At 41.4% G+C, this 20157-nt stretch overlaps 1 protein-coding gene across 1 annotated transcript; it reads right to left on the bottom strand.

The window, feature by feature from the left end:
- Nucleotides 1–246: 246 nt before the first annotated feature.
- On the bottom strand, nucleotides 247–6150 carry LOC309435660 (ovalbumin-like; the record flags this gene model as incomplete). The annotated part of the gene is made up of 7 exons (XM_082044169.1): nucleotides 5948–6150; nucleotides 5281–5331; nucleotides 4555–4683; nucleotides 3748–3865; nucleotides 2608–2750; nucleotides 2275–2430; nucleotides 247–642 (listed from the first exon to the last, which is right to left on the bottom strand). The coding sequence occupies exons 1-7, from the start codon at nucleotides 6113–6115 to the stop codon at nucleotides 247–249; spliced, it is 1161 nt and encodes a 386-aa protein (XP_081900295.1). The 5' UTR covers nucleotides 6116–6150.
- Nucleotides 6151–20157: the final 14007 nt, after the last annotated feature.

The raw sequence follows: 20157 nt of genomic DNA, 5'->3' as shown, positions 1-20157 counted from the left end.
GGCCTGGTTTTCATTCCCTTAATCCTTCATTCATGAGTAAATAATATTACTCTACACAGAAAGGAAAGGCAAAGGACTGCTGTTTTCATGGTATAATTTCTCTGATTTAATTTTTTTTTTTAAAGAAAGCCCTCTGGATTTAGAAAATATGGATGAAAAAGAGAGTATGCCTTTCTTTTTACCCTTGATACTGCAGTGCTTTGGGTCTTGCTGTGAGGGACAGAAACTCTTTCAGCTTTCTTGTCTTTAAGGGGAAATGCATCTGGCTAAGAAGAGGATGCCATCGGTTGGGTTGTGCCTGATCAAGAAGAGGAAAGGGTGGTCAACCTTAAACTCTAGATAATCACTTTCATCCTTGACCCCAGCTTCTGCTATGCCTGCTGCCTCACTGCCTGCTTCATCGATTTCAACAAATGCCTGATGAACAGCTTCAGACACCTTCAGGCTCTCTGCTGAAGAGATGCCAGAGAGATCGGCTGATGAGCTGAACAGGTCAGTTATACCCAAGCCCATTAAGACAGATGTGAGGTTGTATTTCTCCTCCATCTTCATGCGGGGGAGGTACACTCTCACTGCCTTCTCTTCCATTAAATTAGAACTGGTCCACTCCTGGAGTTTTTCGAAGGTGATTGCATTCTCAATCTGCAAGGAAACAAGAGAATAAGATCTCTGGGTTGAGAGCACAACTTCCTTTGTGGCAGTGCAGTACCAGCGGTGGTTTTTTTCCTTTTTCACTGACTGCTCTTGTTATGGCATTTTTTCTAGATATATACAGATTAATGTATCTAGGACAGGAAAGCAAACTATGACTCTTCCTTATCTGTTCTGTCTTGCTTTCTATTTCTTTAACAGACTCACTGCCAATCAATTTTTTTAATGTGGTGGCTACTTAGCAAATTTCACCTAAAGCTCTTGCTATTTATCTTCATTACTTGGGGAATACATTCCAAAAATAATTCTGTGCTTTTGAGTTGTAAGCTCTACCTACATTTAAGACCTCCACATGACAAGGTGTTAATGGTAACCAATTACTACTAATACCTGAACAATGAATTGTTACTATACTAGGAACTAATATTTTTATGAGAAATTGGCTTTTTGAAAAGTAAAGGCTAAGTTGTAAAGTATCCTTTTATTTTAGTTACACTGTACTAGTCCAAGCTCACTCAGTTCAAAGTTATCTCTGCCAATCAAGAAAGAAAGTCTAAAACAGCACAGTCACTATTTGCATTGGTGACCATTAGAAGAGTGAGTACCCTTGTTAGTGATTGCTATCCAGACTAATTGTTTGTTTCCATTATTGTGTATGTTGCTTCATGCCTAGTAATATTTCTTTCTCTGCTAATTTACTGAATATCTCTCTGCTAACTTGCTAAGTATGCAGATCTTGCCATGGCAGTACGTAGTAACACCATGTCGATACAGTCTCTCTTACCAACTTTATCCAAATACATTTTTTTTTCTTATGCATAGAGATTCTATTTTATCCAAGTTTTTCCTTTTCAGACTTTCTAATTATAATATACAGTGTTTGTTCTCCTATGTATACCTACTTTTTCTTTTTTTTTTCCAGAATTGTATGTAATCTTCATTATGCATGTCTGCAATCATAACTGATGGAAATTTAGCTGTGTTCAAATTCCTCTTCATTTTTATAATTTAGATTCTTTGAGTTAGTGTACGAATATCTCAGTGAACTCTCATCTATTACATAGCCTTTCCTATTCAGACTAACTACAGTCCTGCTAATGACAATATCCCATGCCTGTATTCTGTTCATATCAACAATAGTATGTCATATACGTTTTATTTCTTGAAATTGCTTTAACCACTTCAGTACCCTTCATGTCTAGTTTTTAGACAGTTTAATTTTTGAAGATATGAAGGAAGCATGTTGAACACTGCCAAACCAAGCAATAATTACAACTACTAAAGATAACGTGAACTTCCCAGGAATCTCCTCAATGGGCAGAAATGGAGGCATAAATGTTTGGCGTTCAAGCTGCTGGAGTAACAGCTGATTAGCCAAGAGGAATCCGTTCTGTGGTGTCCAATATTTAACCCACTGAAGTAGTCCTGTAAGTAATCTGTGCTCAGCACAAACTATTGCAGGACCACTGAGTCAGCTACATGCTTCTATGCAACAATCCCATGTTGCTAGTGTTCACATCTTCACTGGTGAAGTGTTTTAGGATAATTTGATTGTGAAGGGCTTTGCAGCATCTACATTCACCATGTTCATGGTTTTCTGAAACCCAGTTCCCAGAGTCATACCTGCTCCAGGCCAGAGATATCATAAGGCAAGATCACCCACATGCTCAGCATGCCGCTGGCATATGGAAGCTCCAGGATGCTCATTTTCTCAGGAGGCAGGTCTGTCACTCTAAATGAACCAAGCTGGTACATCATCTGCACAGGTTTGCTTTCTTGCTGCAAAACCAAATAAGATAATATAGTTTTCACAAAGATTATTCGTACAGCGTAGAAATGTCTCCTTATCGTTAAAAGTACTGATTGCTCTTGTCCAGGAAGACTATATAACAATGTGTCTACTGTCTTCACAAATTCTAAAAGATGACACCTTTAAGGTGATGTATGCCCGTGTACCTCAGTCACTCTGAACTGCATTGTCTGGGTTTCTTCAACCTTAAATGCTTTCTCCCACACTCCTTTGAAGTAAATGCCATTGACAAGGACCATTTCAGTCTGGGGATCCACAGAGCCCAGTTGAAGGATATTTCTGATCATTCCTTTAATAATGAATAGGAAAAGAGAACACGTATATAACATATTTGTGTGTAACACATCTTACTTGGCAATCATAACGTTAAATGGAGGGTATAAAATATGTGGGGAGGAGGATGTAGGGCAGAGACAATTTTTTTTTCAGCTCTAAACATAAATACTTCTTGCTTCAAACCAAAGTTGAAAGGCGGTGTCTATGTAGAAAAGGTAACAGGAAAGAAAACCAGAGTTTTACTCTGATTTCTTGTTATACTTCGGTCCTGTTTATTCTGCAGTCCTCATACACATAGCATGCTCCTCCCTTAGTCCTTTCCCACCAGTAGCTGAATTATGGCCTGGTTTTCTCCATCAAATTACGACATTACACCAAAGGTTGTGTGATTATTAATATTTTCATTTAAGTTAAAATTCAGCATCTTTTATCTGTGTTTGCTGTTCAGGCCATGTGCTTCAAGAATGAGGGAAAGGAATGTTTTGAGGGGGCCAGGAAGAGACTGGAAGAATAAAAGAACCACATGGAGGTGCAATAGGGTAAAAATCCCAGTCGTGGTATGCTTGTGGTTTTCCATTGCCCTTTACGTGTTAAGATTTCTCAAGTATCTTGTGACTGCATGCCCTACTTAACAGGCAAACAACTCTGGGAATCTTGAGGGCAAAGCATGCTGATCAAAGGATATCCAGATTCTCAACACTAGTGTCAAACCACTTGTCACTGTGTACCAAGCATGTTCTAGGGCTGCCGCTTTCATCAGAACTGGAAGTGTTACATACCCACAAAGCACCTACAGATATAGAGAGTCCTCTAAAAGGGATGTGTCTGAGGAAAAAAAAATTGTTAAATGATAGTTCCATATTTGGGAACTGATCTATTATCCAGGAACAGGAACAGAGAGAGAGGTTTTGGGGTTTTTTGTTCTCTCCTGACTTCAAGCATTACCATATGCTGTTCACATGTGGTGGCAGAATGGAAAATACCCATGTTGATACTTGGCTTGCTCTTACCATTTGTCTGACTTTCAACCCAGGAGTTGATGCGCACTCTGGCTTGTTCTGCAGCTGTTTGAAAGCTGACAGATTCCACGCTTTCTTTATACAGTTCCTTCACACATTTCATGTATTCCTGCAAATGAAGAGTATGCAGCTTTCAGATTAGAATGTCAAAGCATTTTGAAAATGTGAAATGCAAGACTGAAATTAACAGATATGAATAATCTGCTCATTAAAGCTACTCAGTAAACCATGATTCTAATTCGTAAGCATCTTAGGATTTGATATTCATTGCTTCAAGCAAGAGTATATGCTTGCATTTTTTTTAAGTATTTCCCAGAATTTAGTTTGATCCGAAAAAAATACATTCATTTCAGTTGAAATATGGGTTTTTTTTTTTTAATTTTGCCGACTTTTTCACTTTTGACTTTGCAATGGTATTTTCCTTTAATTTCAAATTAAATGTTCCCTTCAATGGGAAAACTTGTAATATTTTTGAGAACCTGAAATTCTTTTTCAGCTTTGTTTTATAAGTTAAGAAAACAGTTAGAGTTCTTTCCAACAAAAGTTACCTTTATTAATTATATCTTGACATGATTGGATCATGACTGTACTTTGCAGAAACATCTTTTTGGCTAAACATATTTTTTCTCAAGACAGCAGAGGATTAAGGCTGCGATAGAGAGAAGTCATGAATCCTGTCTTCCATATGGTAGAAAATTTCTTCAGCAGAAACTAGACTTCTGACAATTATTTTGCATTACAGAATGTTACAGCTATGACATGAAAATACTCTCAGATCAAGATTTTAGTGCAACTCACCGGTAGGATTTGGAATGTTTCTTCAGTGTAAAGTCTACCGGCAAAGCTGAGTGAATAATTGTCACTTGGTTTGGTGATTTGGATGAACACATCTCTAAGTGAAGTGTGGACGTTTACTGATGTACTGCACTGAATTGTTGGCATGAAAGCAAATAAAAAGATGAATGATGTTATTCTAGTTTTAGTACTTAGTAGGTTTTTCATATTCTATGAGAAGAATAAAGTAGTTCAGACACTTCTGCTTACAAAACTGTTGTTTGTCCTGTATATTTATCTTGTTGCTATAACTACATTGATGTAGTAACTTTCTAATATATACAATTCTGTGCTGTCTTGCTGCTATAATTGCCTCATACCTCCCCCAGAAGTTCTTTTAATTACCCACTACAGTAATCCAGCTCCAGCAGATCAAATAGGCTTTCCTCCATTCCCAGCCAGTCCCATTAAATCAGTAACATCCAGCTACCTTGTCTAAGCATGAAAATATCTGTCATTTTCCCTATTTGCCCAATATTTTGATGGCAGTTTCATCTTTTTCTTGTTCTGATTCCTCTGTTACCTCCCTTCTCTCTCTGTATTCTTATGAACAAAGTGTTCCCCCAACTGCTGGATGCAGAGCAATAGCTACTCATCAGAGAGGGGCTGGAATGGCTAGAAGGCTGCTTTATCTGCTAGGTTTTGCTCCCAGGAGAAAGTGACATAGAGAAGATGAAATTATTTCTGTACCTGAGATTCAACAGTCTCTCCAGATCCTGTGATTTTATCAAACCGAGCAACCTGTAATTGAAATTAACACAAGTTGAAATAACAGGTATGACAAAAAAGGTTATGCAACTGAGATTAACACATGATGTTTAGAGTAAAACTGTTGGCTAACTCAGAAGTCGGATGACTCAAAAGGTGCAATCCATCAGTACCATCTGTGAATAGTTGTGCATCCTGTTGTCTGCTTAGATGATCTTTTTTTCTCTTGGACATCTAGAAATCAGCTCCAGAGTGTGCTGTTAATAATACTAACTTTCTTCCATCTAACAAGCCACCCACTCTGTGAAGTGAGAGCTACAGAAAAGTAATGTGAAATATTTTGCAGACTGGAGACATGTTTTGGCTATTTCCCTGGAGATTTTACCTACTTTCCTTACTCTAAACAAAAGACCACTGGAATGTGTTGTTCTCTTTGAGAATCCTACTGCTAACAATGAAATCCTGTTTCAAGTTTTGTGGCTGATGCATTTGTTTAACACTATGAGAGAGCTGGAGATTGCCGCAGCTTTTGATAACTCTAGATCCAGATTTTTTAGCCTCTGGTCTATGCACGGGACATTATAATATAATTAAGAGCTACGGCTCTATTAAGCAGCAGGAAAGTTTAAATCCTTAACTGTAGCCTCACCTTATCTATCTGAGCCTTGGTGTTTCCTCTTGCACCCAGGTAGAGCATGGACAGCATGGACAGGATGCTCAGGGGGGCGTAGAAGATGTTCTGATTGACATACTGGGCTTTCAGCTCATCGAATACCTCAAAGGCAAATTCTGCACTTGTTGCACCAATGGAGGCCATTGTGAAACCAGTATTGCCTAGAAAAAACAGTAGAAGTACAATGATAATGTAATAATGGAATAACGCACATACGCAGCACAATGCGCTTTAATAGTAGATGTAGGCAATGAATTATAAGCAAGTAGTTTTGAAGTCATGCTGTGGTAACATGCCTATTGCTATGCCCACCTCTAGTGCATGTTAGAAACTCTGTATTCATAAACTCTGTATTCTTTTACATTGTATTCAGTTGCCTTTTTGGCTGTAATATTCTTAATCTGTAAGTGATTTCTCTTTACTTTTTCAACACAGTCAAACAACAGTTGCTTGTACTTATTTCCTTTCAGTGAAGGCTAGAATTGCTTGGTAATTTGTAGTACCTTTGATGAAAACACAAAACTATGATCTGTCTATGACATACTTGCAAAGCTGAAAATTTAAAGTACAAATTTTAGTAGACTTGCCCTAGGTTTGAACAGATATAAGTAAAAGCAGAGGCCGGCTGACTATTTTTATTTTCTAAAAATAAATAAATGCAGTAAAATATATCTATATATACTACACTATAACATTTCTGAGAAATTAAATTTTGTTAGTGATATTCAGACAGAATAGAAATGCAGGCATGATAAAATAGCAATGTCTACCATAATACAGCACTGTTGAATGAATGTATGTTTGTGGCATAGACCGATAAAAGCTTTATATTTGTTTCTATCCAAGGCTGCTATAAAGTGCTGGACAGTATAAGTCCTGTGTACCCACTGTGCTTATATAAAGCATAACTTTTCAGGTCAGCATGAATTTAGTTTCCTTCCTGTGATTTACAGAAGTTGTGAAGTTTGTTGTCTTTCAAAATGCAATCCCTTTTATAGATGCTTAATACTGGGATCTCAAGTTTGTCTTTAGAGTATTAAACCCCACCAAGATTTTTAGTGAATATGCCCATGACTATATGCATACAGTCAAACATACATTTCTCACTTTCCTTTCTGTACACAAATTCACCTCTGTAGATTATTATAAAAATATGTCTGCACACCTACACACATTGTTATTTTGTGTAGTGTTCAGCGGCTGTATTTGACAGAGATGCAGCTGTTAGAGAAATTTCACACTAAAAAAAACCAACTAGCTAATTCACTGAATGCCATAGCTTTGCTCTCAGTGCACTCTGTTGAACTGGAGGTCAATCAAGCAAACTTGTTCTTTTGCTGCTGAAGTCAAACTTAGGAGATACTGAATGAAAGGATAAGCTGCTCTGAAAATAATGATATTTTAAGCACAAAGAATGAACTTTTAAGTCTCCTGTAAACAGTCAGGTTTTACACATAATAAAATAGTGTAGGTTGCATAGACAGAGGTGAGAAGTTTTTGTAGAGAATACCATGTAAATATTTTATCCTAAAAGATACTGAACATAACACAATATTTGCTCTTTTTTTTTTTTTTCTTTTTTTAAGTTTAGGCATAAGCAATAAATGATATAGTGAGAAGGTAAATTTTCCTAGAGAAATGCTTACCTTTTGAGCTTCAGCACCAAAGGCAATACAGCTCTTCAGCGGTTTATAGACAGACTGGCTGAGCCCCTGGGAATTTATACAGTCTGAACTGTGACTTACCCACAGCTGCCCTTCAGAAGTTTGACCTTTGACACCACAAAAATAAATTAATGGGATTAGGTCAGATTTTAGTTTCAATGGGTCCATTTTTGATTGAAGAGAGAGCAAATATTAGGTTTCATTCTGTATAACAAAGTGTTTTCCAACAGTAAAGCAGGACTGTTGAATTGTAGAAAAGACTGGGAAATAATCCTTGTCTCCCTTTAAGTCTCATTTGCAGCTAGATACTGCTTTGTTAATAAAAACAAAAAATGTGAAAACTTTAGTGATGGAAAACAGAATTACCAGTTATTAGTCAATCTGTCAACAATTAGTCAATTTGTTATTATGGTTATCGTAACAGACCAGAACTCTCTTTCCACTGATCCTTTTTGGATGCACAAAATGCAGCTGAGCCATGCTAGACAGAAGGTAAGCAAAAACAGGACTTGGGCTATTATTCCATGAACAAAACTGGGGAAATAAAGAAGGGTATGTGTGAGAAAAACAATTTAGATGAAAGTCAAAAGCAGGCACATTTTCTTTGAAAAGCTGGGTTATTTTAAAAAGATCTTTTGATGGGTGTGAAGGTTTTATAGCAAACTATTTTAAGGGAGCAATAGCGAAACATAGTCCCAGACAAAGTAAAAAGCAGTCAATTCTAAATGTGTTTGTGGTGTGCACTTGCAACGTATCTCTCAGATCTTCCGTGGGTAACTTAATGGCCTGTCAGATGACAGAGGAACTGTGAAATTCAGCTGAAGGAGTGTTCATGGTCTGTGGGACAATCATAATATACAATAGTAAATATATTCCAGTTATAAAAGCATTTCAGTTATAAAAGCTATTGTTCTATATTGAAATAATAGAATGGACAAACAGTAAAGAAACTATTCTGACCTCTGTAAAGCACTATGTGATTTTTAAAAGGATGGAGGAGGGGGAAATCCCAAACTCACTGTAACATAATTCTCTAGAACATATATGGAGCTGTGATCTCTGTTAAGGAGAAGAGGTAGGCTCCTGTGCTGCTGTCAAAAGTTTAGACAGTGCAGTTTGCCTCAGTCTGCTTGCTTTTGTGAAAATAAATGTGCCATAGAAATACACATTCTCCTCGTTGCATTGTTGTTAGCAAGGAAGTCTGAGGACTTCAGACAGGGCTGTAGTGGAAATACATACTTGTGGAATACTCCACAAGTATGAGCCAAGAGTTTTGTTTTCCCCACAGACAGTGTGACAGATACATATCTATACTTAAGCACAGAATAATTTTTCTCACTTTTTTTGAGTTAGGCCTACTGCTTCTATTTCAGCCCCAAAGAAAGACTAAAAAGTTTGTACGCTCTTTCTGATGACAGAAGTGCTTCTCAGAAAAATTTATCTCCACTTATAAAATATGTATTAGTATGCTGATGGACAAAGGGAATGGGGAATGTGTCTCCCAGGTGTGCTGTTAATCAAAAATCTTCACCATCTGGTCAATGAAACACCAGTAATGAGTTATGTACAGGTATCTACTTAGCTCTTTGTATCCATTTGTTAATAAATAGATCGATGTAGACACAGTGGTCCTGCCACCCTGAAACATCCTAGTGAAATAACAGGAAAAAGAAGGATAGTTTTCCTCTTACTGAAGCTGCAAGAAGCTGTTTACCAGCCAGCCAGGTGTTGGAGAAGACATCCAGCCTCAAAGGGATTCAGCCAGATACTTTAAAGCATTGAGTTAGTGCTACCACAGCTGAGAAGAATGGCTGGAGAGTTCCTTGAGAGGGAGACAGCAAGGAGGCAGTTTTAGTAGGAACATTTCCATCTTTGTGGAAGCCTGGTCTGTGGACATATTGCATGGACACAGCCAGGGAACTTGGGCAGCTCAGCTAGTACCTCAGCTCCTTACTCGCCCCCCACTGCATTCAAAGGGTGAGCAGCTGTCAGGGTTAGCAAGCCTCGTGAAACTAGGAGGATATGGTTCTTTCTTAATGAAAACTGTCCAGGAGAAGCTTTATCCAAGGCTGAGTTGTCATATGGAGGATGCTGAGGAATTTCTCTCTTATTAGAGTCTCTGCTACAGAAAAGGGGCAAATTATCCACTGTGGCCAAAACTGTCAGTCACTCAGTCACTGTGTCTGAGCAGATACCAGGTCAGGTCAGTAAGGGCAAGGTTTTTCCAAAGTAGCCCTGGTGTACAGATATAGAATTATGCTTTTCTGTTTTTTTTGTTTTTTTTTTTTTTTTTAATTACTTACATTTTTATGAATACTGTTTAGTGTGTTACCTCTCTTTTGGATGTTATATATAAATGCTTTTATTAACACTTCACCATAACCTGTCTTAAGAGTGGTGAATAACAACAGTGTGTTTCTCACCAAACAGTTTAGTATACCAGTGAACCAGGGCACTGAACCCTTAAACAAATACCCTCTTTTGTACCCACTAGCAGAGTGGGTCCCCATTTCATTTGTATAGCTGAAGAGGTGAGGTGGTACCATAGACATCAGGAGAGGCAGTAGTGTTTTCCAGTGCTAGGTGGTCAGAAGAATATTAGGCTTATAATAAAATACTGGGAGGTATCCCTGGACCTTGGGAGTCCCACTGAGTGTATAACACCTTGCTTTGCTTTTAAGCTTCATGTCCAGAAAACAATGGTTAGCAGGAGTTCTTCAAAGCTGAAGATGAAGAGGCTGAAGAGGAGATGTCAAAATGGGCAGATGTGTCTACACCTAATAAGGTGTTTTCTCACACTCTTCGTAGTGAACCCCAAATTTATGCCACTATTTTCAGTGTTTATCCCTTTTTTGTTCGTGTACACTTAGTATTCACAGGGGTTCATTTGTATTTCTACCACGCTGGTCTTCCATTCTTGCATATAAGACTTGGCCAGTACATTTAACTCAGTCAAATCTTCCTTCCAAACATCCCTCAAGCCTCTTTCCTAAACAACCATGAATCCCCTTCCCTTAATCTGATTTATCATAGATTAATTACTTAGGTGTTCAGACCTGTGTCACAGGCCCAGCTCATGACAAATGGCCTGTATTTTAGGACTTACAAACATATCCAGGGAGTACCAGCAGTCTTGCCAGTGATAATTTTTTTCATACAATTACACTGCAAGTATAGAATAAAAATTATCCCAGAGGCATTTTTATACCTGGTGTCCCGGTTCCAGACCTACATAACATTTTTGCATGTGTTTGGCCTGCCATGTTTTCTCTCCAGGAAGTGTTGGTGGTTCAAAGCTCACCCAAACTAAGCAAAGATGTGGAATGTAAGAAGCTGTGCTTTGACAGTGAATGAGAAATACACGGTGTACTCTTTCCTAGAGGCCTATTTTAGTTCTCTGTGTGCAAACTGGTAGTTACTGCAAGGCCTGTTGCAAATGACAGAATCTGCTCATGAGCAAATGAAGATCTTGATCAGAACAGGCTGTCAGCGTAGTGCCAGCATGCAAAATGTCTTGTATAGTCTGCTCAATACAGGACCTAGAGAGAGTAAGCAAACCTTTGGGTAATTGGAAGGCTACCTGGGACAACTGGCAATGGATTGCCATGTCCAGCACAGCTGAGCAAAGTAGTACAAACAGTTCTGTCACACATCTTGTTTGACAATTCGTGTCCCAAGAAAGAGGTCAGCTAAGGCTCTGTTGCCCTTTCCTCTGCCGGGCATTTCATTGTGGAGCTGCCCTTCAACCAACAGTCTTGAGTACCTAAGCCTTGGACACCTGAGAGTATAAAAGGCACTTTTTATCCAAAAGTATATGAAGTCCAGGTCAGCTCACAGGCCAATGCCTCTTATCCAGTCACAAAAACCTATGTCCTCCTTGTTGCAGTTCTTTTGCCAGTAGGAAGGAGCATGTTCATTGTTTTGTGTTTGTCTTCGTTCCACATTGTGCAACTGGAAGCTGCTTTTCCATGAGGGGCAGAAGTAATGATTCGCAGAGAGAGTGTTTCTTTTCATCCGGAGTGTTTGCAGCTGTCTATCTGGTTGTCATTGCAGACCCTGGTGCTGTAGCTCTCAGTGATGATTTCTCTGACACTTTTTCTATGGGACTGTGTTTTTTCCCCAGGCCAAAGAAAATGAGATATCTCCTGTCTCTTTCAGATAGGCATTTGTAGCCCACCTGGCATCTTTCTGCAGCAGCACTGTGCCATTCTGAAGCGAATGACATTGTTGCCTGCAGTGCTGCCTTGATCTCCCACAGACTGTAACAGAGACATTTGTCATTGCTCTTGGTTGTCATTGGGATATTGCATATCAGGTCTTACATTCATTTTAACCTGACAGCCTTCATTGTACAGATGATTATTTCTTAATGCTCCCCCATGCATATTTGATCTGACATAGGCATATGTGGCCTTCATGGCATCATTCTCAATGACCACATCCTACAGACCAGCAACAGGTTGGTTGGGAGTATCTGACCCAGAACCTGAAGGTTCTTCTTCACTGGATTGAGTGAATTTTAGCCTCACCTACATGCAAAGCCTTTCACTTGCTCCCATATGTGCCACATATCTTGCTGCCAAAGCAATATAGAGGCTATCTCGGATGATGAAGGTGTCCTCGTTCTGACTGAGCTCAAACACAAAAAGAAACTGCACAAGAGGTAGAAGCAAGAACAATCCACCTGGCAGGAGTACAGAAGCTTTTCCCATGCATGTAGTTATAGAATTTGAAAAGTGAAAATTCTGCTGGGAGGAAAACTGACAAGGTGTGTGAAGGGCAGTAAGAAAAACTTCTTTAGATAGAACAGCAAAATGATGACTAAGGAAAAGTCAGGACAGTTAGGGAAGATTCCTGATGATTTGAAAAAGTGACTCATTTTCAGAAAGGGAAAGGAGGAGAATTCAGGACACTACAGGTCTCTGCAGTCACTGAAAAGGTGTAGTGCACTGCTGCAAGGCACTGTGGGTATTGTTTATTATAGAATCACAGAATTATAGAATCATTTAGGTTAGAAGAAACCCTCAAGATCAAGTCCAACCATAACCTAACTCTGGCACTAAACCATGTCCCTAAGAACCTAATCTATACATCTTTTAAACACCTCCCGGGATGCTGACTCCACCACTGCCCTGGGCAGCCTGTTCCAATGCCTGACAACCAGGTGCCCAGGTGGCCAAGAAGGCCAATGGTATCCTGTCCTGTATCAAAAACAGCGTGGTCAGCAGGACAAGGGAAGTGATCCTTCCCCTGTACTCTGCATTGGTGAGGCCACACCTGGAGTATTGTGTTCAGTTCTGGGCCCCTCAGTTCAGGGAAGATATTGAAGTGCTGGAGTGGATCCAGAGAAGAGCAACAAGACTTGAACACAAGACCTATGGGGAGAGGCTGAGGGAGCTGGGGTTGTTTAGTCTGGAGAAGAGGAGGCTTAGAGGTGACCTCATCACTCTCTATAACTACCTGAAGGGAAGTTATAGCCAGGTGGAGATTGGTCTCTTCTCCCAGGCAGTTGGCAATAGGACAAGGGGGCATGGGCTTAAACTCTCCCAGGGGAAATTTAGGCTGGATATTAGAAATAAATTCTTTACGGAGAGAGTGATCAGGCATTGGAATGGCCTGCCCAGGGAGGTGGTGGACTCACCGTCCCTGGAGGTTTTTAAACTGAGATTGGACATGGCACTTAGTGCCATGATCTAGTAAATGGACTGAAGTTGGACCAAGGGTTGGACTTGATTATCTCTGAGGTCTTTTCCAACCCAGTCAATTCTGTGATTCTGTGTGATTCTGTGAACCCTTTCCATGAAGAATTTTTTCCTAATATCCATTCTAAACCTCCCCTGGAGCAACTTGAGGCTGTTTCCTCTTGTCCTGTTTCTTGTTACTTGGGAGAAGAGACAAACACCCACCTCATTACCACCTCCTTTCAGGTAGTTGTAGACAGCGATCAGGTCTCCCCTCAGCCTCCTTTTCTCCAGGCTGAACAGCCCCAGTTCCCTCAGCTGCTCCTCAGCAGACTTGTGCTCCAGGCCCCTCACCAGCTTATGATCTGCATTAAGAAGGGCACTCAGACTCTGTAAGATATTTCTTAAAATAACATTTATTGCAGATAACATCAAAAAGAAAAATAGGATAGGATAGATAATCCTACATTCCCCCAGATGCAGGGAACCCCAGGTTGTTTCAGCGGCCACAAGGGGCAGGGACAGTGGACTGGAAAGGGACATGGTGTGAGAGACCTGGGGCTGAGTGAGGGGGTCAGGCCACCCCAGTGGGCCACAGAGGCTGGTTGGGCACAAGCCAGATGAGAAGTAGAGTCTGGCTGGGTGGAAGGGGATTCAGTCAGGAGCCTGAGGCTGAGCAAGGGATGAGCACTGCAGGGAGATCAGGAAGTTTTGTAAAGACAAGGCCCTGTGTGACCAGAGACTAAGGCTCCTTGGTACCCATCAGAGGGTTCAAGGAGGCCTGAGCGGACTGTCAGGGAGTAGTAAGGGCCAGTTTCTCCCCAAGGAAAGACAAACCAGGAGGCAAGGGCTATCCCACAGCTGGCAGGGCAGGAACCTCACCATATGCGGATCAGTCCCACAGAACCTGAGCAGGACAGGCCCAGAGATCACCAACAGCTCCAAACAAGAGTCCAGATCATAAAGCAATGATGTCATGGCTGTGAGGCAGGTCCAAAGACAAACCATGAAGTCAATTCACACAAGCTCAGGTCCAGTGATCACAAGGCAGGGCCAAGGTCACACTCAGAGTCCGTGGCCAGCTGTGGCCACAGCTATGTTTAAACTGGAGACTGGTACACCTCTGAGGTAGCACAGAGAGGGACTGAAGGTCCAGGGCAAAGCTCAGAGGTCCTGGGCCCGTAGGTGTGGGTGGAGGTTCCAGTTGTGGCTGGTCAGGACCATTAAACTCTTATTAGTGCACTCATAGCCCTGTCCCTTACCTATGAGCAAAAGACATGGGCCTGGAGACAAGGTTATAAGGCTTGGGTCTGAGGTCTGTCAGAAGGCAGGCCTGAAAACACACACCTACAGTGTAGTTCAGGCAGAGACTGAAGTGCCAATGCTCAGTTGAAATGGGCTTCTCTTGTAGGCAACAGTCTTAGGGAGTTTTACATAATTTCTTGCTGATTAACACAAAATTTTTGTTGTTGATTCAGGTATTGACAAAAACCAATGTGACTAACTATGAAACAGACGCTTAGACCTTTCATACCCCTTCCCCGCATTCAACTTCAGTCCAAAACTCTCCTTCTCCACTTCCTAGTTTCAGCTTTTGTGTTGCACTCAGTACTTCCCAGTCCCTTTGGTGAAGCAGCAGACAATGCAAAAGGTTGGGGTTGATGTGTGGCTGTTTCTATCTGCCAGTTGTAGCTGTTCACTTTTTTTCCTGTGCACCAGTCTGCTCCAGGTGCTTCAGTTCCACAGGGATGTCCTTGCTCCATGTTGGTCACCTACAGGGTTCAGTCCCTGTGGGGTGTCACTACCCTGGCATGAGTTGCCTGTGGCTACAGTCCCTCAGAAGTGCCTCTTCTGGCATGGACCACCTCCATCCAAAAGTGTGCCTTCAGCTGTGCTCTCAATAACATCGCCTTCCATGTGTCTCCTCTGGTTTGTTTCTCCAAATATGTCTCGCATTTCTCCTGCCCTCCCTTTCTTAATTACACTTGAGCAGAGGTGCCAAACACTCCTCTGACTATCTGAAGATTTGGCATACAATGGATTATTTTCATCCATTACAGGGCCAGCTGCAACTGGCTGAGACTGGCTGAGGACAGTCCATGTCTTCCTTTCACAAAGACCACCCCCAGTATCAAAATGCCAGTGCCCAGTACAGGCTGCTGGGCCCATGTGCAGAGGGTGTGAGGTAAAGCTCCTGCTGAGGCTGGCTGTCCATCACGGTCCTAACATGGGCTGTTTTCTGTCCTGGGACTTCAATAGCTGGTAGTATTTTCTATATATTTATTAGTTCTCAATGGATTTCTCTTGCATGGTTTTGCCCAGTCTGCCTTTAAAATAATGTAAAATTTTATAGTCTCCAGCATCCTTTGATCATGAGGTCCATCATTCTGCTACTTGTTTGTTGTCAGCTACTTCTATGTGGTTTGTGGTTTTTTTAACTACTTTCTACTAACTTCTTTCAATACCATTAGGTTCTTCTGTCGTAACAGATACTGAATAGTCAGTCTGTCATTGTCTCCATCTCATCCGGGACTTCAGAAACCTCTGCTCATGAGAACATTAGCCCTCTCTTAGGAGTTTGGCTGCCTGGGCTCAGGCACATCTGAAGCAACTGCCCAACCTTGAATCAGAGCACTGTTTGTGAAAGAGCTGTGAGAATCCTCCATGGGGGTCTACATCCCCCCCTCAATTGAGAGAAGCATTTAAACTGAGTCTCTCGACTGTGATCCTTGCATGCCTGTGCCTGGCCAGGAACCTCATCAAGATGGACCCTGTAATGCACCACTGCAAGTGTTTGTTTTGGATACCAGTAAGAAACTGATTAAAATGCAGTTTATTGGAGATAACATGAAAAGGAAAAAGGAGATAGCATAGATAATTTCATGTCCCTTCAGATGGTGGGAACCTCAAGCTGTGTAGAATTGGATGGATCTTTTTTCAGGGCACAGCATGCTGCACATATCCCATGCATGCAGAGGTTCACTGGTAGTGTGATCTTTACAGCTTTTAAAGGTATGTTACTAGAAGTAACCAATTCTTATTTATCATTTCTACTGTTGAAGTGTATTTATATAGAGACATGCTGCCTCACTTCAAGATAAAGACAAGGATGTGCCAGCAGCATCATCGCTGGGTGCCAGTACAGGGCCATCTACAAGCTCCTCCATTATGATTAGCAGGTGAAGTTTGTCCCACAACCACATGATACTATCAGCTTAGTAGAGGCCTGGAGGCCAAGCAATACATGCAGCATAAGATAGCACAGCTGAGCACATGCCTGTGCCTGATCAGGTCAATTTTTATGTGGGTCACTAACTCCTTGCTGTACAACAGTCTTCAGGTTAGGACCACTACAGACCCTGATGCATGGCCTTAACCTCAAGGCTTGATATTTGACCTACTTCATTGTTACAGACCTGTTTGGGCACTGGGAACTGTAGCATTGGGAACTGTAGCATTGGACCCGATCAGGGAGGCCCCTGCTCTGCTGACCTTGCTGTCATCTGCTGCCCTGGGTCCCCTTCCCTTGCTGAGCAGCCTCACCTTTGCCACTCCTTGACAATTGCCTCTCTGCTGTCTCTTTTCTAGATTGAAAATCTTAGCTCACTAGCCACAAGAAACAGAAAACTGAACCACTGCTCCATGTCAAATCCTTCCCTGGTTATATGTAGCTTTCTGATTGGTTCAGCATGCTGTGCTTTCTTAAATGTTGTTTAGGAGCACAGGACAGCTTTTCCCCTGGAGTCCAGAAAGTTCTCTGTGTGTTCTTCCTCTGCTGACTATGATTAGAGCATACAGCCTGTATGGGAACATAGTGGAAGACTGGCAAGGAGGTTAAATGTAAATACGCTCAAGTGACTTGCAGCTGGGGTGTAGAAAAAGCATATACATCACACCAATTGTTTCACTGACCTTGTGTGTTTGACAAGTAGAACCTCTGTGCTAGATAACAGAGGCCTGTGAGAAACTCTAAGGCGCCTTATCATTATGCCTGAGGTTCCTGCTTTTGTTGTGAGAAAGCAGAAGGCTGCACCTGTTTGAAGCCTTGAAATACAGGCGGACACAGCAGGCCCAGCGATCTTCTACCAGGGCTGAATTCTGTCTGCCTGTGTCCCCCCTTGTGTCACCTCTGCCAGGAAGCTTAGGTGCTGTTTCAGAGATCCCACAGTAGCAAGGTAACTAAAATAAATTTGCTTTTTGCAATTGCATTTGTGGCCTCTGGGTGTTTCTTGTGACCTGCCTGCATTGTCTCACACACTGCCTGTGAAGTCTTGTGCCTTCAGCCACGGATTTTGTTTGCTTAGGAGAAGGCAGGCCTTTCTTGCAGGTCAAGTGTGCAGAGGAGTGGGGAATGGGCTCTCCCCAAAGGGCGGAGAAGATAGGTCAGCTCCAACCCTTCCCCAAATGACATGAGAAGGAAAGGCACACCTAGTCCACAGAGCACTTCTAACACTGTCCTATGCACATTAAAAGAATGTGATTGCATGTGGCTGGTTTTGTTCCGCAGATCTCTAGCAGTACTGTGTATCCAAAAAAACACAGCACATAGTGAAAATGGAGTGTAGTGGATGGACAAATGTCAGTTTCTTGACATACCAACCTCAGTCACGCTACCAGGGAACAAAAAGGACTATTTCACAATACCTGGACTTCCTGGGAACTGGGATTTGTGTTTTTAAACTGTTGCTGGGCTTCTGAGCTCAGAAGCAACAGTGTTTGCTCCCCTCAAGGCTGCTCTACCCTCATCCCTTGGTAACACACTCCCTGCTGCTCTTTGCAGAATCTCCTCCTATGGGTGCTGCAGCATCCGCATTCACCATGGCAGAGCCTTCACAGCAGGTCCTGCTGGCCCAGATCAACAGTGTATAGACACAGTTCTCAGCCCAGCTGTCAATATAGGGAGGTATAGATTTTATTCAGCTTTGTCGAATTGGCATTTTTACCTGTGATTTCAGCCTCTGCAGAGGACATTTTCTCCTTCATAAAAAAAGTAGCTCTATCCCATCTACAGTATTTGACTGTTATACTATTTTTTCATCCAGGGCACAGATATCTTAAAATACCTCTGGACTTTCACCAAATAATATTTCTGCCTTTTTCTTAAAAAATTGCTGGGTTCCAAGCACACTGCCACTGGTCTACATTTTCAGTATACACATCAGAATCATCTGCTTGCACAAAAATTAAAATAATAAAATTGGAACCTACATTAAGCTCCCAAACCTAGTTTCCAACAGAAGTCTGTCTGTCAGAAGACTGGCAAACGTGACTTTGTATCCCTAGTGACACCTAATGGCTCAATTTAAAAGCAGTCAAATAATTCTGTTTCATAGTGAGGACGTTAGGTGGACTCTGTGTCTTGAAAACCTCTCTCGTGTAGTTTTAGGAAGCCACTTACCATTTCAGCCTTGATTTTTTCAATTTCTTTGCTTTAAAATAATAATTAAGCAAAAGAATGATTAAAACAATTTTTAAACAAAATAAACAGCTATTATGTTACATAATAAAAGAATTCCATAATAAGTGTCTATAGTTTTATTGTACCTAGAAAGTGCAGAGTGACAGACATGCTTATTTCAGTTTCATAACAGTTTTATAATTGTTTAATAACATTATACCCTCTGCTCCTTAGGACAAATCCTGCCTTTTTCTTTTGTTGTTAGTCTGTTTGGGGGTTTTGTTGTTGTTGCAGCAAAACTCTGTTGACTGCTTTTGGCTATAAGGGAAGCAGAACATAATGTACACAGTAAACCTTGAAATATCATATCTCTTGAAATATATATTTTTTTTTTTGCTTGAGTACTTGTGTTAACTGTAGCTAATCCTTTATGACTATCTTGGGAAGATCAGTATTTGCTATTCTCCCATAGACTTCATAGCAACTATGTAAATATGTTTCCCTGCTGCCAGCTGTTGAGTATTGATAAGGATCATGGCTGAAAACATTGTGACTAGTTCAGTCAGGAGAAGACACATTCAGAGCAGGGGGAACTGTGATCTGCACATCAACGACGAGCTAACGAGCCACAGATCAGGCCGGCTGACCGACCAGAGATGGAGGATGTGCTGGAGGGCACATAGCCCCACCTCGTGATATGCCCAGCTCGGCAAACAAAAGGGAAAAGTTGAGACCCTTTTAACGTGGCCCAAGACTTGTCCCTCTTTCGCAATCACCACTTCCCCCCCCAGACTTTCCTCTACTCTGGGAGCTATAAAAAGCCCACCAAAAACAGCACGTGGGGGGGAATACCAGTCTCATCAAGAGAACACCAGTTTCACCAGGGCCTACCAGTCTCACCGAAAGAAATACCATCTCGGCCTCACCAAGGGAATACCAGCACCCTGAAGACCCTCACTCTGAACCAGACATCAGAGGACGCTGCGCTCCTGACCCCAGCATCCTTGCCATGGAACACTGAGGCTACACATCATCGTACAAGTCCTGTCATCTACACTGTGGGGCCGTAAGAGACTGGATCCCTCACTCTCTTCCTTTCTCTCTGCTCTTCTCTCCCTTTTCCTATACCCCCATTTCTTTATCTCTCCTTCCATATATATATATTACTGTCTTTCTCTCTCCCTTATACCTTGGTTTTCCTTCCTTCTCTACCACTCTCTTTCCCTTTTGAACATATAAGGATAACACCATCTTTAAGCTCTGCTGTTGATTTCTGGTTAAATTTCATATTATAGCTACCGATGGTTGCCAATACACTGCTTGTAGTAGGACTTTCGTTGTTAATGTGTTGATAAGTTCTGTTATACTTTTGCCAAGTCACCATTCGCTGTAACCAATATTCCAACAAGTACTTTTTGTAAAACTCACAATTGAATTGGACCC

The sequence above is a fragment of the Streptopelia decaocto genome (assembly GCF_964273445.1).
Source record: "Streptopelia decaocto genome assembly, chromosome: 2".
NCBI lineage: Eukaryota > Metazoa > Chordata > Aves > Columbiformes > Columbidae > Streptopelia > Streptopelia decaocto.
This window is presented reverse-complemented; position numbering and strand designations above follow the sequence as displayed.